The sequence below is a fragment of the Sceloporus undulatus genome, chromosome 1, assembly GCF_019175285.1.
Source record: "Sceloporus undulatus isolate JIND9_A2432 ecotype Alabama chromosome 1, SceUnd_v1.1, whole genome shotgun sequence".
NCBI lineage: Eukaryota > Metazoa > Chordata > Lepidosauria > Squamata > Phrynosomatidae > Sceloporus > Sceloporus undulatus.
The window spans coordinates 192,631,984-192,659,833 of NC_056522.1; the positions used below are offsets into that span (position 1 = coordinate 192,631,984).

At 39.2% G+C, this 27,850-nt stretch overlaps 2 protein-coding genes across 16 annotated transcripts in view; one reads left to right on the forward strand and one right to left on the reverse strand.

The window, feature by feature from the left end:
- Nucleotides 1-27,850, reverse strand: part of LOC121919574 (coiled-coil domain-containing protein 150-like) — a 475,343-nt gene that overhangs the window by 181,078 nt on the left and 266,415 nt on the right. The window lies entirely within an intron of this gene.
- Nucleotides 1-27,850, forward strand: part of ANKRD44 (ankyrin repeat domain 44) — a 188,760-nt gene that overhangs the window by 107,410 nt on the left and 53,500 nt on the right. For 10 of the 13 annotated variants that reach the window (XR_006101511.1, XR_006101510.1, XM_042446280.1 and 7 more), the window contains exons 7-12: nt 3,319-3,461; nt 8,491-8,703; nt 9,754-9,832; nt 11,904-12,018; nt 15,601-15,683; nt 21,418-21,535. Coding sequence is in view for 11 of the 13 variants with exons in the window: in XM_042446280.1 (XP_042302214.1) it covers nt 3,319-3,461; nt 8,491-8,703; nt 9,754-9,832; nt 11,904-12,018; nt 15,601-15,683; nt 21,418-21,535 (751 nt within the window). In the remaining 2 variants the exon portion in view is untranslated. The remainder of the gene's footprint in view (nt 1-3,318; nt 3,462-8,490; nt 8,704-9,753; nt 9,833-11,903; nt 12,019-15,600; nt 15,684-21,417; nt 21,536-27,850) is intronic. The other 3 variants (XM_042446272.1, XM_042446282.1, XM_042446277.1) reach the window with 1 other exon arrangement.

Here is a 27,850-nt window from a genome sequence, read left to right on the forward strand (position 1 = left end):
AGCCTTGGCTGTGGTCTGGATCTGAGGGATACATGACAGAGAAGAATCAAAGATAAAACCAAGACTGCGGGCTTGCTGGACTGGTTGAATAGAAATGTTGTCCACAGAGACAGAAAAGGAGTGTTGAAGGGTGGGCTTAGGAGGAAAGACAAGAAGCTCCGTCTTGGACATGTTGAGCTTCAAACGCCAATGACGCATCCACTGCGAGAGAGCTGTGAGACAAGACGAAACTTGCTGTTCAAGCCTTGGAGAAAGGTCAGGGGTGGAAAGATAAAACTAGGTGTCATCGGCATACAGATGGTAGGAAAAACCAAAAGAGTTAATGAGTTTTCCTAAGAACAGTGTGTAGAGAGAAAACAGAAGGGGACCCAGAACAGAGCCCTGGGGAACTCCAACAGATAAGGGAACAGGAGAAGTCTGACCACCTGTGACTACTTATTACTACGTCAATGTCATGTATAAGTCGAGGGCAGGTTTGGGGGTCAGACTTATGGATTTTGATATGAGCCGTGGATAACTTGAGGATAAGTCTAAAGGCCTGTAACAAAAGATGTAAAGGACAAAGCAAAGGAAAATGATGCCAAATAATTTATAAAATTCTGGCAGGCATAATTGTTTCTGCTTACTCTAATGGCTGAGTGGATGAGAGAATAGAGGTGGATCAGTGCTTCTTTTAAATGCTCCTGGTATAGACTAAGCTCCAGCATTTCTCCACTCTACTCTGAGAAGGTTTAAAGTACAGTACTTGTATTGACCTTGGAGTGTAGTGGAGTCTCCCTCCTTGGAGGTCTTTAAGCAGAGGCTGGATGGCCATCTGTCGGGGATGCTTTGGTTTAGATTTCCTGAATGACAGGGGATTGGACTGGATTGCCCTTGTGGTCTCTTCCAACTCTATGATTCTATAAGCCGACCAAGGTTTTTTGGGCCAAATGTTTAACTAAAATTTCTAGACTTATACATTATATACAGTAACATGCCTTCCTACAGCTACATTTTATGGACACAGGAAATGAGGACTTACTAGTGGATTGTTCCTTGAGGTGGGGGAAATCTACATTTATTGTTCAGTTTAGTTCTGTCTCCGCTTCCTGGCAGACGTTCAGAAATGGTTGAAAAATTCCAGTTTCATAAGTTTATCCATACAACAGGTATCTGTGTTGTCTGTTCACCTTCCAAAAGGCGCTGCTGTCCACTGTTTCTTTGGCAGAATGGACTGCACGCAGGAAATGTATGTTGTACTGTATTGGCAATCAGCATGTACTAAGAACATGATGGGTAGATATGTGCTGTTCCACATTGCCCTGCAACCTCATACAAATACAGTTGGCCCTTGGTACCTGCTGAAGTTTGGTTCCAGGACCACACCACCATGGATGCCAAAATCCATGGATGCTCAAGTCCCACTGTATACAATAGTGTAGACAAATGGTGTCCTTTATATAAAACAACAAAATTAAGCTTTTCTTTTTGGAATGGGGGAGGTATTTTTGATCTGCGGATGGCTGAATCTGTGGATGCAGAATCTGTAGATATGGAAGGCCAACTATAGTTACTGCTATTGGGACCATCTTAGCAGTGAACATGGTCACTTCTGTAACTTAAAGCGAATGCCTAAATTCAGTTTTTTCCTCTGCCCACCCTTTGGGTATTACATCTTTTAGAATGTAACCCTAAATTAAGGGGTGCATCTGCACTTTAGAAATAATTGATTTGACACCACTTTAGGTGCTGTCATTCCATCATACAGAATCCTGGGATTTGTAGTTGTACAAGTCCTTAGTCTTCTCTGTCAAAGAATGCTTGTGTCTCGCATAAGTACAAATCCTATGATTCTATAAGATGGAGCCATGGCCATGAAAGTGGTGTCAAACTGCATTATTTCCACAGTGTAGATACACCCAAGGACTATGTCTTTTAGATTGTAAGCCTGAGATAAGTGATTTTTGACTAAAATGTGGGACAAAATCATTGAAATAAATCCCACCCATTGCCCCTAGTATGTCCCAGAGAAAAGTCACCCATATTTTACAAGAGGTTATTCAATTCCTCTGGCATTGTATTGGTATGCTGAGCTGGGCACAAGGTCAGTGGGACATCTGCAGATTGCCAGTATAACAGCAGTGACTCATGCTTTAAAAAGATCATCTCAATGCCTTCTTTGAATGATGCTAATTTTAGACTGTTGGAAGACCTGAACATTGACCAACTTTTAGCTGCAGTTATTAATAGCATAGTTAGTAAATAAAGATAGAATAAAATTATTCTATATTCTGAAGCATTCTGAAGCTGAACAGAACAAATATCACTAATTCATATCCCTTCTCTCATAGATTTACTTTCAATTCAAGGAAATGTGACACCAGCCTGACAGTTATTAGCTGGATTATTTTGCTATTTCTTAGGAATATTTGGTAACAGAGAAGGTGTTTTGATTATGGCTTAATGTTTAGAAATCTTTTTGCCAATAGATTTTGTTTCAGGCAAAAAGAAAAGGCTCATTATTGAGATAACTGTGTTGTGTGGTTACACAAGGAAAGGCTGAAACCGAAAAGACACCGTTAATTATAACCAGCTGTGATTGTTTCTTTGTCGAAAGGAAAGGATTTCTGAATTTAAATTGCCTTTAAAAACCCAGCGAACCATTGCCAAAAGTAAAATTCAGCATATAAATACTTAAATTACTTTTTCTTTTGAAAAAATGATTCGTATAAAGGCCTCCTTTACTGCTAGACTTGAGTAGTTCTTCTCTGTGTGTTTGTTTTGCTCCCCTTTTTAAAATCACTTCAGCATTTCATCACCCCTTTGTTCTGTTTCAAATTGTTTTAGATCAGAACTGCATTCCCTCAAAGTTAATCTCTCCTGACAGTATTTCTCTCTCTTCTTTACACACATACACCTCCAAAATAGCTAGAGACGGCATGAACCCTTGGCTGAGGACGGACAGTTTAACATGCTTTTGCCTCCCAATGTCTGTTAGGAAGACAACCACAGTTACTCTGCCCATCCTTTAATAGCATGGATACACTTACTCAATTTTCACTTCCCCATAAATAGGGTTCACAGGGAGTGCATTTAATTTCAGCCTGTTTGGCCACAGTCAACAGATAGTCAAGATACATTTCTCCTGTGTACTAGACAACTGAGATTTGATTATCTTAAAAACAGTTTGCCTGAAACTTTTCACTTGCCTTTTTTGCAAAATGTGAACAATTCTGCAACCCAAGAAGACATGCTGACATCAAGATCCGTGTATAAGAAAATGACACCACAAGAATATGTAGTTAATGCTCTCTTTTGTTTCTTTCCCTCATTTCTAAGGCCACTTGGAAGTTGTTTCCTTGCTGATTAGTCATGGTGCTGAAGTAACATGTAAAGATAAAAAGGGTTATACTCCTCTTCATGCTGCGGCATCCAATGGGCAGATCAATGTAGTGAAACACCTCCTCAATCTTGGCGTGGAGGTAAGAAGCAATTAATATTATCTTTAACAGGCTGGTGGGAACTGAACGCTGTAATTTAATAGGTATAATTCCTCACTACTGGACTTCCATTCTGCTATGAAATTAGATTTTCAGTGCTTTCTAAAATTTATTCTCTCATTGACAAGGTTTATGAAGGAAACCATTTTTGTCATATGGATAATGGATTTTCTCATACTTCTTGACCATGACGCTAATATACCATAACTGTTGAGACTGACAGGTTTAGGTGTGATTATCCTGACATCCTTTTCCCACCGTGCTTTAGATAACCATGAGAATATAAAATGTCATGCAGGGGCACCATTGAAACCTTGATATATATACCAGTTGTATTTCTGTAAAGTGAGGATAAATGGTTGCCAGATACTTTCTATATTTTCTAAGCAGTCTTCCCTAACCTAATGCCCACCAGATGTATTGGAATGCAACTTTATCAGGCAGCATTTAATCATTCTCACAGCTGAATAAATGGATAATCAGTTCAGCAATACGCTAAGGCATTTTAATCTAGACTGTGGCAGTTAGAGGTAGAAGTGATAGAAGCCTTGTCTTTCTACTAGAATTGGTAATCATTATCACCACCATCATCATAAAACCAAAGGATTCACTGGTGATTCTGTCATTTTTTGGAATGAAAAGTTGCTAAAGCATAACGAACACATCTTGCTGTTATTTGGAGCAACTAGACAAGGAGTTGAAAGATCTGACAGTTAGAAACTGGCAGGACTGAATGCGACCTGTGCCACTCGGTAAAAAGCTAATTTCCAGGATAAAAATTGTTAGAGATGAAACAATAACAGACATCTGAGGAAATGCCATTTCCATTTTAATCTCTTTGGAAATACAGACTTCAGAGATTTGGACCCACCACAGTGTGCCTTGAATGTCTGGAAGAGAGCATTCTAAGAATGGATAAGACATTTGTGAATAACCTCAAAGACAGCCAATAAGTGACCGCACATTGTGAACAGCGCATGTTAGTTCTGGTTGAATTATTGTTCACTTATTGTTTGGAAGTTTTTTGTTGTTGTAGTTTGGCTCTTCATTGTGGAAAAACAATAAAATATTTTTTTTTAAAAAAAGAGCAGCACAAATAATTTCCTTTTGGGGTATTCCATTATTTCATTTATAAATAAATGGATACATTGGAATGTACACACTCCTAAAAGGAAATATATGTATTGCCAGCAACTCATGCTCTGAGCTGGGGGACTCCAGCTTGCCATTTTGGGGTGAACTGTTAGATCATGGGTCTAAAGCTTCACCTGTGCTGAAGCTATTTTTTTCTTATGTTAGTATTGTTCACAAAGAGTACTTCTGGACAAGGGTTTTATTTTGCCATCACCCTATCTCTTCCATAGCGTTTTACAGGAGGTCCAGACAGTGATGGCTTCCACTGGTAACCTTTCCATGTTTTTCCTTCACCACTTCAGTCAGTTTTCTCTGCAAAAGAAAATCCATTAAGGGGTAAAATATGAAAATCTGTACAGTATTTTTTATTGATAGCAGTAGGAGTAGCTAAAACTACAAGTAATAAAGGGAAGAAAGGAAGAAAAACAAAAGGGGAATAAGAACAAACTAAGAACCATGAATGCAACAGTACAACTGCTAGTGCAAAAAAAAATAAAGAAAACTACTACAATGATCAATGCAGAGAAATAGAAGACAGCAACAGAAAGGGAAGAACAAGAGACCTATTCCACAAGATCCAGGCAATCAGAGGAAAATTCAAAGCAAGGACTGGGACACTCTATGACAACACAAATAACGTAATTCAAGACCAGGAAGGAATAAAAAGACATTGAATGCAATATACAAAAGAACTATATAAAAGAGATAACAAAATGAAAGACACGTGGGATGAATAGTCATATGAAGATGAACTCCAAATTCTAAAACGTGAGGTGGAAGCTGCAATAAGAGAAATGGCAAATAATAATAATAATAATAATAATAATAATAATAATAATAATAATAATAATAATTATAAAAAATCACCAGGAACAGATATTCCAGTTGAACTGCTGCAATCCACATTGACAGAGTCAACTCTAGCACTAATCTACATGTGTCAACAGATATGGAAAACAAAACAATGGCCAACAGATTGGAAACGATCAATATACATCCCCATCCACAAAAAAGGAGATGCAAAGGACTGCAGCAACAATAGGACCATAGCACTAATCTCCCATGCAAGCAAAAATTATGCTCAAAATTCTGCAATATAGATTCCAACCATACATGGAGAGAGAAATCCCAGAGATCCAAGTGGGATTCAGGAAAGGAGGAAGGTACTAGGGACCACATTGCAAACATATGATGGCTAATGGAGCGCACCAGGGAATTTCTAAAGAAAATCAGCATGTGTTTTATAGACTATAGCAAAGCCTTTGACTGCATGGATCATGAAAGGTTATGGAACGCCCTTAAAGACATGGGAGTGCCAAAACATCTGATAGTCCTGATGAGGAATCTGTATTCAGGACAAGAGGCGAATGTCAGAACAGAACATGGACAAACAGAATGGTTCCAATTGGCAAAGGGGTCAGACAAGTCTGCATCATATCACCCTACTTGTTCAATTTATATGCAGAAAATATTGTAAGAAAAGCAGGCTTGGACACAAAAGGAGGAAGAATGGAAATAGGAGGCAGGAATATTAACAATCTAAGATATGCAGATGACACCATAATACTAGCAGAAAACCTCCCAGACCTGGAACAACTACTAAGAAACGTCAAGGAAGAAAGTGAAAAGGCAGGATTATTGCCGAACATAAAGAAAGTAAAAATAATGACAACAGCAAATCTTGACAAATTCAACCTAGACAATGAAGTTTATCACATGGGAGGGAATTGGGCAAATCCCGTGCAGAAACGGGATTTAAATCCACAAAAGTGGGATCATTTTCAGATGCATTGAGCATTCATCCGAAATTAACTCGCAGAAAGTGGACAAAATTGGCCGCTTTTTACTTCCGGGATTTTCCCGAAAGTAAAAAGCGGCTGATTTTGTCAATTTTCTGTGCCGGTTAATATCAGACTAATGCTCAATGCCCCAAATGTGTCTGAAAATGATCCCGCTTTTGCAAGATAATCCTGGAATTTAAATCCAGTTTCTGCACGGGATTTGGGCACTTAGCCTCCCATGTGATAAACTCCAGTGAAGAAAGAGAAGTGGTAAAAGAGTTCTCATACCTGGGATGAAACATTGATAGAAATGGAGACTGCAGCCAGGAAATCAGAAGAAGTATAAGAATGAGAGAATGGCTATGAAAGAACTAGAAAAGATTCTAAAATGCAAATGTACAACTAAACACAAAAGTGAGAATCATACAAGCCATTGTATTGCCTATTACCAGGTGTGGATGTGAGAGCGGGACAGTGAAGAAAGAGAATAGAAAGAAAATCAATGCATTTGAGCTGTGATTCTGGAGAAGAGTGCTGAGGATTCCATGGACAGCCAAAAAGACAAATGAATGGGTCCTAGAGGAGATCAAGCAAGAGATCTCTCCAGAAGCCAAAATGACAAAATTGAGACTTTTGTACTCCGGGCACATCATGAGAAGGGAGAACTCATTGAAAAAAACATTAATGCTAGGAAAGGTGAAGGGAAGTGGAAAGAGAGGAAGACCACATGCTAAATGGATGGACTCTATTAAGGAGAACATGGGTATGAATGTACAGGAACTAAGCAGAGCAGTGGAGGACAGAGAGTCTTGGAAATGTCTCATCCACAGGGTCACCATGGGTTGAGATAGATTCAAGGGCAGTTAACAACAACAACAACAACAACAACAGGAGCCCTCCCAACGGAAACATCCAAAATGTTTTTGCATGAACTTGAGACTTGCCGTTCTTCACCAGAATTTCTCTTTCTCTCTCCCTCATGGAGATGGACGTTGTCTGTGCGTTTACTGTATATACTTGTTTATAAATCAAGGGCAAGTTTTGTGATCAAAATTATGGATTTTGGTATGACCCCTGGATAAGTTGAGGGTAACATTTAGGGGCATCTAACAAAGGATATAAAGGACGAAACAAAGAAAAACTATGCCAAAGAATGTACAAAATTCTGGCTGGTATAACTATTGGTGCTCATCCTAAAAACTTGATGGATGAGAAGGTAACTTCAGTAAATGGTGCTGTCTGATGTGTGGGAGAGGCACCAGGTGCAGGCAGAGCTAAGGAAATACATGTCAGAAAGAATGTAAAGACAAGAGTTACATCCTATTAGTAACTTCAGCTAGAACAGACTAAGCTCTGCCTTTTCCCACTCTACTCAGAGAAGGGAATGGTTCCTTTAAAAAAAAAAGAGTTAAGGTACATATTTGTACTTACTCATGGATAAGCTGACCCAGGTTTTGGGGTCAAAATTTCTAGATTTATACATGTGTATATACAGTAAGTAGCTTCAAGTAATCTGTTGACTTATGACCACCCCATGAATTCTTCATTGGTTTTCTTAAGCAAGGAATACTCAGAGGTGGTTTGTCAATTTATTTCTCTGAAATACTGTGGGTCCACTGGGGTTTGGTTCCAGGACCTCACGTGAATACCAAAATCCACAGGTGCTTAAGTCCCATTATATATAATGGTGTAATGAAATGGTACCTCTTATATAAAATGGCAAAATCAAGGTTTGCTTTTGGGAATTTTAAAAAATATTTTGAAGCCATGGATGGTTGAATCTGTGGATGCAGAATCCATAGATATGGAGGGCTGACTGTATATCCTACAACACCTGTTATTTGTTGGTGGTCCCCCATCCAATTACTGACCAGATGCTGATCCTACTTAGCTTCTAAGATCAGATAGAATCAGGTGTCTTTCCTGACTAATTACTGTTTACGGGAGCATATTCTTGTCAATGAAATTTGCATGCATACAATAACAGGCCACATCATGCAATTCTCCAACTGTGTCAACACGCAGTTAGTACTGCATTTGACAAAACTAATGAACTAGTGTCTGTAATTTCATTAAATGGTCTTGTTTCATTGCAGATTGATGAAATGAACATCTATGGAAACACTGCACTTCATATTGCATGTTATAATGGGCAGGATTCTGTTGCTAATGAGCTGATTGACTATGGAGCTAATGTCAACCAACCTAATAACAGTGGATTCACTCCTCTGCATTTTGCCGCTGCTTCTACTCATGGAGCTCTTTGCCTTGAACTGCTAGTGAATAATGGGGCAGATGTTAACATTCAGGTAAAGCAGTCAGTTTTACACCTCTCAGTTTGATTACCTGAACATGAACTCTGTTTCTGTTTAATATTCATTCAAGAAAATGGAAGCTGTGATAAACACAAGTGCAAGATTATGTCTTACACTGTTTTGTATTTGGGTGTGTATGTGTGCCGATGGGTGTGTGAGAAAAGAAAAGTACATGTACAATCACTCTGTTTCTCTTCTCCAAAATCCTTTGGAGTGGGTCACTGATACTCTCATTCCACACACTGGAAACTTAGCAAAGTAGGTAATTTCATAAAAGGCTTAATGGAACAGACTAGCTAGAGTTGCCACCTATAGATAGCCAACCAGTCACTGTGTGATGAGGCAAAATGGGCAGGAGATCAGTTGGCTTGTTTTGATCACTATCCACTGATGGGCTCTTCTTTGTATTGTCTTCATTATAATGCAGACAGGAGTGAGAAAAGAGACCAGGAGGTGCTTAATGGTCATTTTAGTCCAGGAAGGTGGCCTGCTATTATCATAGCTAGAACAGGCAGACAGCCTGTTATTGTTATTGTTACTATACTTGAAAAGGAGCAGGAGAGCCCACAGAACCAGCTATGGAATAGAATAGGGTCAGGTATAGTGTCATGTCTGACTTTTTCTGGGGCTCTGCTGTTGTCTTCTCCTTGGTTCAATACTATTGTGAACAGAATAGCAGAAGTACCTTCATCCTTGCCTCAAATTAACTCTCCACATTCGATAGATTCTAGAAACTCACAGGATCATTTGGGTGGGCTAAAAATATTTTACTTTTACAAGTGTGTGTACTTCTACATACTTATTTCCCTGAATATTCAGAAGCAACTATCGGTACCTTGTTTTTGGGTGTCCTTGTTTCATTTCCATAATGCTAGTTAATTTAGGTGCTCACATGCCTATTTAAAGGAATGATGGGCAGTACTGTTAATGTATGAACAATTCATAACATTTAGGACAAAGCATTAACCCTGTGTTATTATTAAACAAAACTATGGTCAGTTGGCAATGATTATTTTGTTATTTTGTATATTCTGTTCATGATAGAGTAAAGATGGAAAGAGTCCACTGCATATGACAGCTGTACATGGGAGGTTCACTAGGTCCCAAACCCTTATTCAGAATGGTAAGATGGTTCTTTTTAATACTGTATGATTTTAATGCATGCTCTTAGACAGGATACTGGAAACCATAACTTTAGGAAAGTGTGGATTCTGCTCCCCTACAGTCCACCATAATCATATCACCATATTTCGCTTCCTCTCTCTCGTTCATTCATGTAAATCAGGGACAGGCAAATTCTTACACACACCCACTCACCGGACTTCTTTGCTACCGTTGTCCCTCCCAGATTCCAGACTCCATTTTCTCCTGGCAGAAATAAGTGAATTGCCTTTCCAAGAACCACCTGTGAGTAGAAATTTTGCTTTTAAATAAGTTGCCCCTGCCTCCCCTCCAGCCAGCTTTAGTTGCTTCCATGTTTGTTTCACTTTTTTGACTATCCATGGGGCTGCTAGAAGATCTCAGTGACAGAAAAGTGTCCCTATACCTGATTCATTAATTAACAGCAAGAGTACAAGGGGGAAGGGTCTCAGTCACAAGAACGCATATTAAACATGACCCATAATAAATAATAAAACAACTTCAAAAAAAATGGAAACAGTATGACAGCTGTAAAACATGCCTTGGAGGATGGGGGATTATCCTTCTTTGGAGACCTTTAAATGGAGGTTGGATGGGCATCTTTCAGGAGTGCTTTACTAGTATGTTCCTGCATGGCAGGGAGTTGGACTAGGATGGCTCTTCTGGCCTCTCCCAACTCTAGCATTTAATAATTCTATATAAATACCAACAGCCCATGCAGATAAACAAGTGTACAAAATAAACGCGGACCTGAATAAAATTCTGACAATTCATAACGTCATACACTATAAACAACTGCTTTCAACCATAACATGATGAAAAGAGACAAAGAAAAAAGTCAGATACAGATACAGATACAGTCTGTAATGGCAGCTGGCAAACTTCCAGGAACTTGTGGAGTTGTTTTGATGATATTAATCAGTGGAATAATTTTCAATATTCAATGTGTCAGTGTCTAGCGGCTATAAATATACAGAAATACTGTACAAGCAATATAAACAGTACCTACAACAATAAGAAGGCTGAAAATCTAATAGAAAGCGTAACTACTAGTCAATTTACTGCATAAACTCACCCCATAGTTGCATCTCCCCAATACGTGATACAACAATATGCCCCAACAACATCCCAAGTCCTCCATGTATCCCAAAATTATAAAAAAAGTTTTGGCTGCAAATGAAACTAGAGGGGTTGTGACATCACTTCTGGTTCGGTTGGACATGCTGGTGTGGTAGCCTGGAGGATGTGGGGGCAAAACCTAGTCCCCTTCCCACTCTGTTCTGAGATTACTTTTGAATCAAAGGAGAGAATTCTTCAGCCTTCATAAGGCAGAAGTGGAGATGAACTTGCTAACTGCATTCAGAGCAGTAATGGTGGAGGATTTGAAAAGAGAAAGACTACATGAAAAGAAAAAGAGAGGAAGGAATTTAGCAGCACCTTTGAGAATTATATTTTAGCATTAACTTTTATGGATTTCCGCTCCCTTTTTTTATTCCACTGATGGAGTGCAATAAAGCCACAGATATGTAAACAGTTACATGGTTGGGTGGGGTAGTTACATACTAATCCATATAGTAATGCCTAAAGAGATAATAATGACCTTTTATATTATTTTATTATTTACTTATATGGTAATGACTGTATAGTTGGCTGAAGGGGGTTATAGGATATCTAGAAGGCAAACAAATTTACAGTATTTGCACCATTATAGAAATGAATGGAAATTATGGAAACAGCATAGTATGGTGATAATTTTGTGGGTTTTGGAACACCATCAGGAAAGTCTTTATGAGTTTGTGTTCTCATTGCTGTAGCAACTCAGTGAAAGCACAGTTAATGATTTGCCTGTACAGCCACACTGTGCTTGAAATATTATTTGAATTGTGAATGATGAAAATATTAATGTGTACCCTCCTGTCTTGTCTGGGCTTCTATTAGTAGGTGATCTGTATTAAGAGGCCCTGCTGGGTCAAGAGGTGATAAATACATGCTATAAATAAACAAACAACTACAAATGTGAAATTTCTAGTGACTGAAATGCACTTGATTTCCAGGAGGTGAAATTGACTGTGTTGATAAGGATGGCAACACACCTCTCCACGTGGCTGCAAGATATGGACATGAACTTTTGATTAACACTCTAATAACCAGTGGAGCTGATGCTACCAAGTAGGTATCTCATGGAATACTGTACATAGGTATCAAATTAAATGGAAAGTAGAAATGAGGATTTTTGTGTGTACGGTATACCTTTGTTGCCCATTGAACAGTGATGGTATGAGCTTTGCTACGAATGTGTGAGCAAGTGTGCAGCATATTATGTGGAATGTGAATTCTATGGCTGGTATACTCATTTTTGTTAAAGGCATCTATGTAATTGATGGTGACATCAGATAATCTGGGATGGGCAACTGTGGGAAGACTGACGGATGAATTTGTGCCCTGGGGCTGCCCAGGGGCTGCATGGACAATCAAAAAACAAAAACCCAAAGTGGGTAATGGTTTATACTAGTTTTCAAAAATAAGTAAATGTTGATGTTAGATGGTAGAGGGAAGGCTTGCAGCTTATTTAAAAGCTAAATTGTTACAGCAAGAGCAGCACTTTACCCTCTCATTTGGGGGTTGGTCTGAGGATTCAGGAGTTGTGGAGGGCACATACTATCCTAGGGTCACACTTTGCCAAACCCATTGGCAAAGCTGTGGTAGAACAAAACAACACACGCTCAAATATTTCCATTGCAGTCAGTGAGAGTAAAATTTTGTACAGGTTGAGACCCCCTTATCTGGAATTCCAAAGTCTGAAATATTCCAAAAACCAAAATTTTTCTCATGGGAGGCTGAGATAGTGACATCTTTGTTTTCTGATAGTTCAGTGTACACAAACTTGGTTTCATGCCCAAATTTATTTAAAATATTGTATAAATTACCTTCAGACTATGTACAAGTTATATATGAAGCATAAATGAATTTTGTGTTTAGACTTGGGTCCTATCTCCAAGATATTTCATGTACGTACAGCTGGCCCTCAGTATGCGCTGGGGATCTGTTCCAGACCTCCTCCCTTGTGGATAGCAAAATCCATGGATGCTCGAGTTCCGTTGTCTCCAATGGTGGCATGTGCACACGGGCGTGCTGCCATTAGGGGCAATGGAACTTCAGTGGTGATGCAGCCATGTGGCTGTACTGTCCTTAGGGACAGCCCCCATTGTCCCTAATGGCAGCGTGTGTATGCGGTCACGCCGCGAGAGACAACGGGTCTTGTTGTTCCTAGTGGCGGCATGGCAGCGTATATGCGCCACCACTGGGGACAACCAGGGCTGTCCCTAATGCTGGTGCTGCCACATGCATGCACCACCATTGGAGACAACATGACCTTGCTATCTGCGGATGTTTGAATCCATGGATCGCAAATCCACGGATACCGAGAGCCAACTCTATATGAAAATACAGGTATTCCAAAATCCAGAAATATCTGAAATCCCAAACACTTCTGGTCCCAAGCACTTTGGATAAGGGAAACTCAACATGTATTTAATTTTGTTCAGTTGTACCCAGTATATCGAAACCTTATGTAATTATGTTTTATCACAGCTTGAGAACTTTTTTCTGTTTTACTTTCTAGAGAAAATGAGAAATAATATATTTAGATACTAGCTTTGCATCCATTTAGAGGATGCTGGTCAGGATACAACCCCTTTGAGAAATACAACCTTTTTTTGACTTGCTCTTTCATAAGTATCAATCTATTCATTTTCCAGTGCTTAAGGTAAAAATGAATAGCAGGAAGAGAAAAATGGTTCAGCAATCTGGGTTATCCACTCAGAATTTCTATTACACGCTTCAGTGACCTGTGTGTTGATCAAATAAAACACCTCTGCCAATGGCTGAAATGCCCAGTGGAGTGAGAAGCCTGCTTGAAAGGAATAAGTAGATACCCATGATAGAAGGAAATTACCTGCCTGTGACCTAGAATGAAAATTCTGAATTATCATTTCTCAGGATCATATCTTGATCTTCTAGTAGCATTATTTATTTATTTATTTGTAGTGGAATTAGCAGGAAGTGACATTCAAGACCATTAATTAAGAAAGAATATGTGTAAAGGGATGATGGAATGAATAAGTGAAATGGACAACTGGGTCAACAGTTGCACTTTGTATGGCAGAAGGGAGAACACATTGCAGGGGGAAGGGAGAGCCAGCCAGATAGCCTATTTATGTTCAATAGGGAGCACTGTAAAGCTATAGATCAGAAGTGGGCAATTGTGGAAGACTAGGGGCTCATTAGCATTCCAGGAGAACTTGGAGGGCCATATTTGTTTCTGCCAAAAAAAAAAGGAAAGGAAAGGAAAAAGTTTATTTATGTATTTATTGGTTTGTTTTGCTGTCAGACAGCCTCTAGGAGACATGGGAGGTTGATCTCCCATAGCGCATTTAATATTTAGGACTATTTAGAGGAAAAACACATTTGTCCGGAAAAGTTACACTTTGACTCCTGCAAACTTTACATCCTCTAGAGATCATCTTTTGGCATTTGGGAGCAAAAAAATATTTTTTTTTACCCCTTGGCAGCCCCAAATTGCCCCCCCCCCCCATGTGCAGCCCATGGGCTTTGCTTTGCCCACCATTACTATATATAGAAATTATGCCATAGGCTGTGTATAACAAGGCAGAAATTGTATGAGAGGCCATATATTTACATCAGTTAGATATTAATCCAATTGTTTTAGTAGTTTGTATGTCTACATGTAGGATTGCCATATTCTAGCCACTTTTATCTGGGCATCTAATTTGCATATTATACAAATTATTATAATTATTCATATTATTAATTTCCATTCTGATTATGCAAATTCAACTACTTAATCTTCACACTTTTTTGTCATTAACTTTTAACATCAGTACCAGTTCCAAGATAAGAGCTCTTTTCTCCCTTCTTTTTTGTTCTTATTAGTGTGAAGAGAGGGAGACTTCCAAGCAGCCCCAGAAAGTGGAAAGGTCATTGTAAATAAATGTTGTAAAGGTGACTCCCTTTACTTTCTTGAGGCTTTTTGGAAGTGAAGTTCCACAGTGCTGCCCAGCCTTAAGCGCAAGCTGCTGACACAATCACCACACAACACAAAGCCATTTCAGCTCACCTCCTTTCCTTTCTTGCCTTCTGGGCCTGTTGGGGGAAGTAAAGGAGCCAATTGAAGAATAAGTTGGCAATGCTACACCTGTGAAATAACAACCAGAGCCTACAGGGCAGGATGATGCTCCTGTCAGTGCCAGTCCTCTTGCATAGTTTCCTGCTTCATCGCTACTGCCACATTTTATCCTACCGATTGGTCTGTGTTGAAGGAGAAGTCTGGGATTTGCTGCTTCAACTGGCCCAACTGGCCAGAACACACTTTAGTCCCTTCAGCCTAGGAATTTCCAGGTTTTTGGGACAAATGGCAACCCTATCCATATGCTTTTGTGTTGAAGAGATTCCCAACATGGAAGGTTTCTTGTTTGAAAAGAGATGGGTCAAGGAGTAAGTGGATTGTTCATTGCAAGCTGCAGTATCTTGTTACTAGCACAGTTTCACTGGATGCTGGTGGCTGTGAAACAATTCTTGTTTTCCCTGAGATAATAACATACTGACCATTTGTCTGTATCTAGGCAGCTTCTGTGGCAAGGGTTTGCATGTAAAAATTTAGGGAGGTCCACTTCATTTGTTTTTTAAAAGAAATGTTTCTACCAGAAGTTTTTTTTGACATTTTTTTTCCAGATGTGGCATCCACCGTATGTTCCCCTTACACTTGGCAGCCCTTAATGCTCACGCTGACTGCTGTAGGAAGTTGCTGTCAACAGGTAAGTCAATCCAGAAGAGACTGCAAAGCTCAGTTAAGTTTGAATGATGTGCCAACAGGTCTTTCTGATGCTCAGTGTTGTTTGTTTATGTTTTTAAATGGCCGAAAGCCTCCTGTTCTGCTTCATATATATGGCACTGTTGCAGCCCTACTTGCATGACATAAAGCCCTTCATCTGGTGTTCTTATTCTTGAAGCATGCTGAATGCTTTTTTTAAAAATTTACTTATGGCCAGAGAGAAAGATACTTAGATCTTAAGTTCCTGCAGATTGAACATGACTCATAGGATGCTCCTCCTGGTGGAAAAAGAAAGTTTTGCTTCTCCTTCCTACAGCCTCTTTAAATCTGCTCTTGTAGGGTGGGGAGATAGTACTGGGGGCTATAGCGGAGAGGAGGAATCCATAAGAATCCCCACTCAACCTCTTTGACCAAGTTGAGCCTGTGCTGGATTGGAGTCCCTTCTGTAGACAACTTTTCTGTTCACACAAGAACTGCCAAAGATCCAGTCCTTAGGCTGCAGTCCTGGCAGCGTTGTTGTTGTTTGCCTTCATGTTGTTTCTGATAGTGCATCCAGAACAGAAAGTCCCAAATTTTGTTTCCTGTTCTTTCCCATTTTATTTTGGAGATCCATACACATTTTGTTTAATCAGGAATATTTTCTGTCAGCTCCCAATATACAGTGGTGCCTCGGGTTACGAAATTAATTCGTTCCGCGGCACCGTTCGTAACCCGAAAAGCCTTCGTAAGCCGAATTGCCATAGGCGCTAATGGGGAAAAGCCGCGATTCCGTGTAAAATAGCGCCGAAAAGCACCAAAAGTTTTTTCGTAACCCGAAAAAACATTCGTAACCCGGAACAATGTTTTCCAATGGGATTTTTTCGTATCCCGAAAATTTCGTAACCTGGGTATTTCGTATCCCGAGGTACCACTGTAATCAGAGAATTTTTATATCAGTTTCCCAGGTCAATTTATTTTAATCCAATATAAAATCAGAAAGATTAGGAACAAAAACTGGGACTTTTGAATCAGTCTTGGTGTGCTCTGACATACAGTGACCCTAAGGGAACCTTACAGTGAGACTTTCTTGATAGAGGTTTTTACAAAGGGGTTTGCTGTTGTGGTCCTGTGAGGCTGAGAGAATGTGACTTGCCCAAGGTTGCCCAGTGTGTTCTGTGGCTGAGCAGGGATTCCCAAGTTTCCTACAGTCTTAGTCCAGCACTGAAACCACTATAGCAGATTAGCTCTCTTCTATTTGTTTAGCTACCATTTCCACCTATATAGCATTTCCCACTTTGGGTTGAAGTCTCACTGGATTGAACTGCAGGCACAAAGATATAAACTAGAAATGTTGAGAATTCTGGCTTATTTTTGTTGAGTAGCTATGACTAATGCCTCAGCCTTGGCTTCTTCTACAAATGGAAATGGCTATAGATAACCATGAACTTGCCAGCCATAAAAAGATCAATATTTCCCCCCGCTTTATTGAGTTTTTCCATCACATTTTACATTTTTTTAAAAAATTGGGATACATTTGGCTCTCCACATTTGTGGCTTTGACTTTTGCAGATTTGATCATTCATGGATTTAATATGTTCTCTTAGGGATCTCTAGGCCCTCCAGCAGGACTCTGACAGATGTTGGCCATAAAGTCACACTGGATGATCTAGAGATTTCTAGAGAAAACATTTCTCTAGGCATTTGTAGGTCCTCCACTGCAATTCTGTGGTCAAATAATAGCAGATGTTGGCTGTAGGGTTGTGCTGGAGCACCCAGAGATTCCTAGAGAGGTGTTCTTGTGGGTTTAAAAAAGTGGTTTTTTAATTTGTGGGTCCCTCCCCCACTTTCACAGGGGTCCTGGGCCCCTAACCCCAGAGAATGTGGAGGGCCCACTTTGCATATCCTCAATGGAGTCAAGGATGTTACTTACACATAAATGAGGGAAGATTTTTTAAAAGATATGGAGATTATATATTAAGCCAATTTTCTTGGCCAGTGACCGCATAAATAAGGGCTGTCAAGTTCAAACATTTTGGAGAATACAATCAGTTTTGGGGCTCCACCTGTAACTTTCTGAATCCTCATACCAGTCTTCATAGATGGAAGAAGCATCTAATGGTTAGCTTTTTTTTAAACGAAAAAAAGATTCAGTTTCTAAGGCCAGTATGCCACTTGTTTACTTTGTGCCTGAGAAAAACCCTTCCATCAGCATTATGGCTGTCATAAATGTCTTCTCCCCACAATCCATTCTGAGCATCCCCTAAAAATTCCGTTTGTGCAGCATTCCCCAACCTGGTCACCCTCCAGATATTTTTGGACTGCAGTTCCCATCAGCCCTTCCCAGCATGGAAATTGTAGTCCAGAATATATGGAGAGTACTATTTAGAGACAGGGTAGCTATCTAACCCATTTTTCTATATACTGTTGTGGAGTTGTCAATCAATCCAGACATTATAGTGTCATAGATTTTCCAATAGAGATGTTGTAGACAGTTGTCAGGGTCAGACATAGGCTGCATGTGCACTGCACAAATAATTCAGACTGATACCACTTTAACTGCTATGTCTCAGTACTATGGAATCCTCGGATTTGTAGTTTTGTGAGACATTTGGCCTTCTCTGTCAGAGAGCTCTGGTGCCACAACAAACTAAAGTTCCCAGTATTGCATAGCATTGAGCCATGATGGCAGTTAAAATAGTGTCAAACTGGATTATTCCTGCAGTGCTGATGCAGCCCAAGACGTTATGTTGCTTGAGCCAGAACAGCAAATGATACGAACCCAGTTCAGTTATTCTGGCACATGAGGCAAAACACCCCACAACAGCCTATCTTCATTTATGGCAGTAATAATACAATAAAGACAAATCAAATACTAAGCATGTGAGTCCCTTTCATGATTCCCAAAATCTTCAGTGTGAAATGGCTGACACACACTGTCTAATGGCAAGGTTGCCCCTAACAGTTGTGCAGAAAAATGCCATTTTCTATCACAGCAGTACCATTTGAGCTTCTGAGAAGAGAAGTTTAGCATCTCCCTCCCCCCCCCAGATTCTGTCAAAAAGTGTTCCTTTTTTTAGGGAGACAAAAAAGACTAAGAGGAGGGGGGCAGTCCAATTTCTCTCAGGCACAAAAGGAGGCATAGATAAATATTTCTGCTTCTCTGAGGATATGTTGTCTGTATGTGTTCTTAGGGGGAAATACAACAATAATTTCCCCTATTTATGTAATTTCCTGAAGTCTATCTATCCCTTTTTTTTATTATTAATAAATATGTAACCTGGAAAGTTCAAATTTTATTGCTTTTGACCAAAGGTCATTGCACAACACAACAATATAACAATACATATAACAATATAACAATATAAAATACATGTAAATTATATCTAAAATGCGAGTATCTCATATCTGGTATAGAATTTCTAAACAAATGAACAACAGTTGTCATTATGGGTTAAAATTTTTGTCAAATATAGTCATCACCTTTACAGTTTAAGGCTATCCCTGTTATATACTTGTTCCTGATTTTTTTTACCTGCTAAGGCAAACAAAGCTACTTTCCAGGTTACATATTTATTCAGGTCCAGTAGAAGATGAAAAATCATATCCTGTGGGTTTTGACTGCGTCTATCCATCCCTTGTGAGAGCCAGCATGTTGTAGTAGTTTTGAGTGTTAGACCATGACTCTGGAGACCAGGGTTGGATTCCCAGTGCAGTCACAAAACCCACTGGGTGACTTGGTCAAGTCACACTCTCTCAGCCTCTGAGGATGGCAATGGCAAACCCCCTGTGAAGAAATTTGCCAATCAAATAACATTTTTGATTTTTTGTTTGTTTTTCTCTTTTGTTATATATTTAGAGAAGATGTTATTATTCATTATTATTTTTTATTATAATTTACTAACATTATTCACTATAATTGCTTGTGGAGATTAATTGTTTTCTTGTGTATTTAACTTGCCATTAACATTAATGGAAAAAATTGTATATATTTGATCGAGGAGATTATCACATTAGAATCGATTCCACAACACTTGCGCTATTGGAAGATAATGGAAGCATAGTGCTATAGCGATCAATATTTTCACACAGTTGCACAGTAATGATTATATGAATCGCAGTTGTGTTCTGAATACATCCATTTGTGTATCGTTAGTATATCATTATTTAAAGTTTCACTCATGCACATGTCTGAAAATCATGGTTCCATCCCGAAGACAACAAAACAATCAATACACACCATTATTTTTATCCAGTTGAAACAAAATCATGCCCCACATTTCAAAATAAGATAGAAACTCATTCAAAAAACATTCCTAGCAATGAAAATGAATTGTCTGTACCGAAATGCAGCCTGGGAAAAGATCCATGATTGCTCCATGACAGCACGAATGCAACGTTTTTGGCTTCCGCACCTTTGTAATACAGTGGTGCCTCGGGATACGAAATGATCGGGTTACGAAATTTCCGGGATACGAAAAAGTTGGATTGGCAAAAACTGTTTCGGGTTACGAAATATTTTTCGGGTTACGAAATTAATTTCGGCGCGAATTCAAATGCTATAGGCTTTCCAGTGCTAACGGAAAAGTGTTTCGGGTTACGAAATTTTCGGGTTACGAAAGGAATGGCGGAACGAATTAATTTTGTAACCGGAGGCACCACTGTAGCTTGATTGAAGCGGTATTGGCAAACCATTCAAAAGGTTTCCCTGTTAATAAGCTGCTATCTGAGCTTTCCAAGTTATTGATGGGAGAAGTACTGGATGAGTGTGACATTGTGTGAAAATCTTGACACATTTGTGCGATCATGACAGGAGCATTCCGTTTTTCTCCCATTTCTTAACCCCGTGAGATCATCTCCAAAGTTTATGTACATATTAGTGAACAATGCAAATGCATACAGTGGGCCCTTGTTATCTGCTGGGGGTTTGTTTACAGGACCCTCCATGGATACCAAACTCCATGATATTCAATTTCCATTAAATACAAGAGTAGAGTAAAATGGTCTCTCTCATATAAAATGGAAAATCAAGGTTTGCTATTTGGAATTTATACTTTTTTGGAATATTTTCAAGCTGCTTGAATCGGTGGATAAAAAATCTGCAGCTAAGGAGGGCTGACTGTATATTAAGAGAGAGAGAGAGACAGAAGTCTTGTCAAGAAAATCCCATGATAAGTTCGCCTTAGGGTTGCCATAAGTTAGAAATGACTTGAAGGCACACAGCAAGAAATGACAAATGCATCCCCCTCTCATAGGTGGATTTCTACCGAGTTGTTGTTAACTATACACTTTAACTGCTTTTCCTTTAAAAGTATTTGCATTTTGGTAAAAAGGCACCCTTTCTTGCCCTTCCCTGTGCAAAATCCAAAGCCACCACTAAATAAAAACCCCTGCTTGATGCCCGCTGAGGCAACCTCTGTGCCTCCCTTGTTTTCTTCCCAGGGCTTTCTGCCTCCTTGCCCTGCTGTCAGTTCCCTCGATAGCAATCTCCCTCGTAAATTCCTGCTGCATGATTTAAATACTTATATAGCATGGGACCCAGCAATGTGAAAACAGATTCCTTTTGACTTTATGGGCTTTCTTTATGTCGCTGCCAAGCTTGAGCAGGCACCATCCATTTCCATGACAACCTCTTGCTGACTTACACTGTGTGTCTGCCTTCTGATATTTTTTATTTTAATTTTATTTTTTCTGACTAACTGATTTTTCTGTCTCTGCAATGTTTCTTGCGGTTTAACTAGGACAAAAGTATAGCATAGTGTCCTTGTTTAGTAATGAGCACGTGCTGTCTGCAGGCTTTGAAATAGACACCCCAGATAAATTTGGAAGAACGTGCCTCCATGCCGCCGCTGCGGGCGGGTGAGTAGTTTTTTAAAATTTATTGTAGCGATCTTAACGTGTAATTTTAGTCCTGTGGTCTCTCTGCAGAAGAATGTGCTCCAAATAAGGAGTAGCAAAATGACATAAAGGCTTTTATTTGCAGAGACTGTATTCATTTGTGCACACAAAGCCTCTGAGGGAAAATAGTTTGCTATACAAGACACATTTATGCTTGTTTATTTTCTGGGGTCGAGCAGTTACAACTCCTGTACGACTTATATTGTGTTTTCCTCGCCCATCTGAGGCTGCTGCCACACTGCAGAATTAATGCAGTTTGATACCACTTTAACTACCATGGCTCAATGCTATGGTATCCTGGGATTTGTAGTTTGTTGTGGCACCACAGCTCTCTCTGTCGGAGAAGGCTAAATATCTCACAAAACTACAGATCCCAGAATTTCATAGCATTTAGCCATGGCAGTTAATTCTGCAGTGTGGATGCAACCCAAGTCTCCCCCCCCACACTTTTTTTTTTGGTCATTGTGTCCCCAAGGCGTCATGTAAAAACTGGGGTTTATCATGTTGAATCTCCTGCCTGAGAAGTCTAACCTTGAAAATTCTATTTTGCGTTCCGGCCCTAACAAAATGGTGGCCAAAGAAGCATGGAAGTGACATTAAATTAAAAGACATGAGACCTTGATGCAACTATAGGCCAAAACAGACCAGCCCAAAGGGGCAGTGTGACACTGTGTCCCTGAAAGAGCCAGGTGGGTGCTGCTGCAACTGCACGCCACAGCCCCACTCTGGCTTTTTTCCAGAGCAAAAAGAGCCAGCAAAATGCTGCTCCTTTGTGCACTGGGAAACGGGTGTTTTTTCTGCCTCAGCACCGCCTTTTGGGCACCACTCTGCTGTGCAGCATCTAAACATCACAATGTTGGAGCTCCAAAAAGCTGCCCTTGTGTAGGCAGCAGAATGCTGGCTTCAGGGCAGTGTCAGGGCATGCATCATGCATACACCACAGCCCCACACCACCAGGAAGCTGGCTTGTTGTGCCAGTCTGTACCAGCCCTTACTTCTCCTTATCCAGTGTGACCAGACATCCTCCTTTTCCAGGACATGCCCTTCATTTCAACCTTCTGTTCAGGAGGAATTCCAAAACGTCCTCAGTTTTGAGCATGACTATGAACCAGGAATTTACCTTTATTGTATTGTTTCTAGCTTTCATTTGGCAACATCCTAAATTTTTCATGAATTTTTCATGCAGTTCCTTGTCCTCCTTTGTGGTGATGGCATATGGTCACCTTGTCTCTGCCCCTTTATCTTAAAAAATGCAGCACATAGAAAATGGAATTCTCCCTGGAATTGTACATCACAACAAGATATAGATGTAGATATAGATTTAGATATAATTAAAAAGTAATTGCATCTCAGTAAGCTGCTCATTTAATATGTAAAAATGTCACCAATGCTGAAAACAGTGGAAGCTCTTCCCACATCATATGATAAAAGGGCTGCCACCATGACCTGAGCTATGTAGTACATTTTGGAAGAGCTCAAGAGTTCAGGATGGAGATGATGTGTCTACAGATATATTTTCTGATGGTTAAACTAGACCAAGCACTGCAGTTTAATCAGAATCCTACCCTTACAATATACTGTACTTAAATAATTCAAATCTTAAATAATTTTAAAAATTGCCCTACATTAGAGAATATACATTGATTCAGGTTCTTATATACTACCTCTTCTGTGCAGCAGGATCTATCTTTCCTGTCACATTCAAGCCAGACCAAACCAGACAAGCCCATGCTTTGTTCTTTGATATAGGCCAAATGATAAATTACTGTCCCGGAAAACAAGTTGCCAGACAAGAAAAAAATAATCTTCACCACACAGCCAAATCTCTCCTTTTTAATAGACTCTGTGTTCCTCTTGTATCAAAGACTAGCAATAAAAAGAGACGTAACATTTTATTGTTCCAGCATTTATGCATATCAAGACTTGTTTTTAAGCACAAGAAGAGACACTTCAAGGGGTTTGGTGCTGTTCCAGCAGCCAAGAAAATGGATGAATGAAAGAGTGCAAATTGAATTCAATTTGTTACCTTTGAAATAACCACTGGATCCAGCTCATTTCAAGTTTCCATAACCAGTTCTCCTGCATACATAAAGCTTACTGCAGTGAACAGGAATCTGTGATTTTTTTTTCTTGTACACCATTCTTTTTATTTTCTTCTCTTTTCTTTCTTTCTTTCTTTTTTTTTTTCAAGTGGTGTTTGTGTAGGAAAGACTATCTTAATAGGAGGTGTCTGTAAAGGAATGCATTGTTTCTGATTCAACAGACAAAATTATATTTGCTAAAATTAAGAATACAGTATTATTAATGGAGTTAACAAAAGGAAGCTTTTCAGAAGTGCTCAGGAGCAATCTTAGTTTCCTCTTATATCATATAAAAGACTAAAGATGTAGACCTTTTGGCTGAAAGCAGTTGTACACTTAAAACAGGTACCAGGAGGATACTGGATAGGCCTAGAGAGAAGCAGGGTGGATGATCTACAGCTCATGGCCAGCCAGGATGGAAAATGCACGCTATGATTTCATTGGACATTAAAGCCAATTAGCTCTTATGTTTCACATCTCATACCACATTCCCTGACACAAAGTCTCAAGGAAATGGAGGATCCAATACAATTCCTTCCTCCTCCTCCTATTCCAAAAAGCCTCCCATTTTGAGCTTTCCCATGGGATGTACCCAACTAGTTGACAAGTTCTCAGAAAGTACAGTCAGGAAATTCTGATAATATAGCCCTGGGCCAACATCATCTTGTTGGTTTGTATCAGTGTCGTTTTTCATCTTGCAGCATTTTCCACTTCCTTATTAAATTTTATTAAGATATTGTGACTTCTATGTTTTCAGTAATTATTTCACCTCACTGAACAGCATATAGATAGCATAAATAAATAAATGCCTTTTTTTCTGGTTCAGTCATAGAATCATTGAGATGATCTGGATTGAATGGACCATGTAATAATACCTCATTTCCCTTAAAATGACATTCTGCTCCCAAAATAACTTGACAGACTTGTTTCCAAGCTTTTTGTATTGTATATATTGGATTATTCTGGATGTACAGTCCTGCAAAATAATTTGGTATCCATTTTGTGTGATGGTTATGAATGATCATAGGTCAGAAGAAAAATAGGTTTTTGCAGAGACTTGATTAAAAATAGTATAATCTATGCATCATTGTCTATGGCATGGACACCGGTCCCACAGTATTTTTTTTTAAAAATAGAGCTTTAAAACCACATAAAAAGAGAGATTATACTGACTTACACAAAAAGTTTCTTAAACCATAGAAAGTAATGTAATTATAATTCCATCTTTTTCAGGAACAACTGTTGGCAGGTTGTAATTTTAATGTAGCACTTGGCTCCCCTTAAGTGTTTAAATCTTAAGCATAGACTGCTTGAAAGAACAAGAAATATATCTTCAGCATGGTTCATATTGCTTTTGGACTAGAATGAGCAGATATCCAGAAATTTATAAATTATAAACCAAATTTTTTCTAAATTTGAGGGTGCAAATGGAAGTGAAAATGTAAAGAAAACAATGACACAGCCCTTTTACTTTTCAGTATTTTGTTGCATTACATCCTGGAATTGAAATAGATTGATTTGACCTCATTACCCTCTGATGTACATAAGGTATATAAATACTATGAAGGTGCAAAATATATTTGCTGCTATATAAAAGTTCAGCAAACAAAAACAAAATGGCACTTAGTTACATGAGTATGCACACTCCTGAATCAAAATTTGGTAGAAACACATTGGGAAGCAATTACAGCTGCAACTCTTCTTGGACATGCCTCAGACCAGCTTTTCACATCTTGATCCTTCAGTTTTAGCCCATTTGCAAAATGACTCCAGCTTTGTCAGGTTGCGGAACAGCCACCTCCGAATTTTGCCTCACATTCTCTTGGAAGTCTCCCTCCATGGAAGTCTTTAAACAGAAGCTGGATGGCCACCTGTTGGGGGATGCTTTGATTGTGAGTTCCTGCATGGCAGGGGGTTGGACTGGATGGCCCTTGTGGTCTCTTCCAACTCTATGATTATATTCTATGATTCTTTGTTAGACTGAAGTCAGAGTTTTGACTGGGACATTAGGGCTGTTATTTTTAAACCACTCCAGTGTTACTAATATGTGTTTAGGATCATTGTCCTGCCAGAAAATAAATTTCTGTCCTAATTTCTGGTCCCTTGACACTGAAACTTGTTTCCCTTTAGAATTAATTGCCCTGTATTTGGCTCTGTCCATCTTGCCCTGAAGCCTAGTGTCCCAGTGCTGCTAAGAAAAACATCCCAACACCATGATGCTGCCATCATTATGGTTCACCGTGGGGATCGTGTTCTCAGGGCAATAAGCACTGGTTGGTTTTGCAACACATATAAAGAGTTTTGCAGCAAGGATGAAAAGTTCAATATTGGTCTCACCAGACTAGAGGACCTTTTCCCAAATGTTTCCCGTGTCTCACATATGCTTTTTTTACAAATTCCAAATCATAGAATCATGGGTTTGTTTCAACAATGGCTTTCTTCATGTCACTCTTCTACACTGTCCTGTCCAGTTTACTGGATTATCTGGGTGATAGTTTTCGCATGGATAGTTTCCCACTTTTTGGATGTGTATCTCTCCAGCTCCTTCAGAGCTCATTGTTCTCTGAGCTGCTTCTTTGAACAATGCCTTCCTTGCCCAGTCACCTGGCTTTAGTAGGTTACCTTCTGTAGGCACAGTGACAGATGAGTCATATTCTTTCCATTTTGTAATAATGGCTTTAATGGTGCTCATATTCATAGTTAGAATTTTTTTATGGTGTAGGAGTACCCTGATTAGTACTTCTATACTAGTAGTTCCTTATGTGTAGAAGCATCCTCATTGGTACTTCTACACCAATAGTTACTTGTTCTTCATGATGATGTTTGTTCAAGTATGTTTTAAAACAACCTCTGAGTCCTTCAAGAAACAGATATTCCTAATCTTATTTTATGTTGCACCGGAATACCACTCAAGTGGACTCCATTCGGCTACTCATGTGTTTTCAGGAAGTAGCATGTTGCACTAGAACTTATTTAGTTTTATCATACTAAGGGGATCAAATACTTATGCAGCCAGCGAGTGCCAGTTTGCTTTTGTTTGCTTAATCTTAATATAGCAATAAAAACATTTTACATCTTCACAGTGTTAACTATCTTATGTATATCAAGTAGTAACAAGGCCAATTCAGTCAATTTAAATTCTAGGTTGCTTAAATTTTGTGCCACAATAAAAAAAATATTTTGCACCTCCATGGTGTTGAGTATTTTGTGTACAGAAAACCATGATAATGTCAATTAAATCAATTTTAGATTGTGGTTATAATAGAATAAAATGTGGAAAACATGAAGGGAATTTATTACTTCTCAAGCACTATATATGTAGTTAAATTTGTGTGTGTGTGTGTGTGTAGATATCTTTATAATTTTAACAGAATGGTTTTCTTGGAAATTATACTCTGTGCCTTCAGTTAATTTCTGACTTACATTTACCCTATCATGGGGTTTACTTGACAAGATTCATTTAGAGCAGGTTTGCCATTGCCTTCTGCTGAGGCTGGGCCCTGTCTGCATGGACCAGGATATTCTGGGGGCAGACCAGAGTATCCTGGTCCCGGAGCTGCCCTGACTTCCTCCTGTTACCCGGCTCTCCATTCCTGCACTAGGGCAACTGCCTGCATGGGTGTCCTGCTGCTCCACCAGCCACATCCAATGCCACCACAGTTCACTCACTTCTGAGGTCAGAACTGTTGGAAGATTTTTGCATTCTCTTTGCCCTCCTTAGATAGATAGGGATTTCCTACATGCAAACTCTCTCCCCCCCCCCATTCAAACTAACCATGTAATTTAGTCACTCCCTCTTTGGGACTAACAGATTCTCTCTCAAAGATTTTCCACTGAACTACATGTTTTCCATCTTCCTCCTCTCTCAACTTTCTTTGGAAAGATGGTGAGATAAAGATTTCTTTTTACATGAACTATTCACTAGCTAGATTAGGATATAGCTTTTGTGGAAATACAGATTAAAGACATTAGTAAGCGTTTGTTTTGAACTATATGTTACTTGTGTTGTTTTTGAAGTCTCAGTTCTTAGGGAAGCATAGTTAGACAAAGGTACATTTCTGCTACTCTGCTAATTTAAAGCTAGAGCCTAACAGGCTTGGCTTTGACATTTTTGATATTTAAATATTTTTGTTTCCTTGGCAAAAGCTGAAGCCTTAGGAAACTTACATTAACCTACAAAAATGAGGGGTCCAGC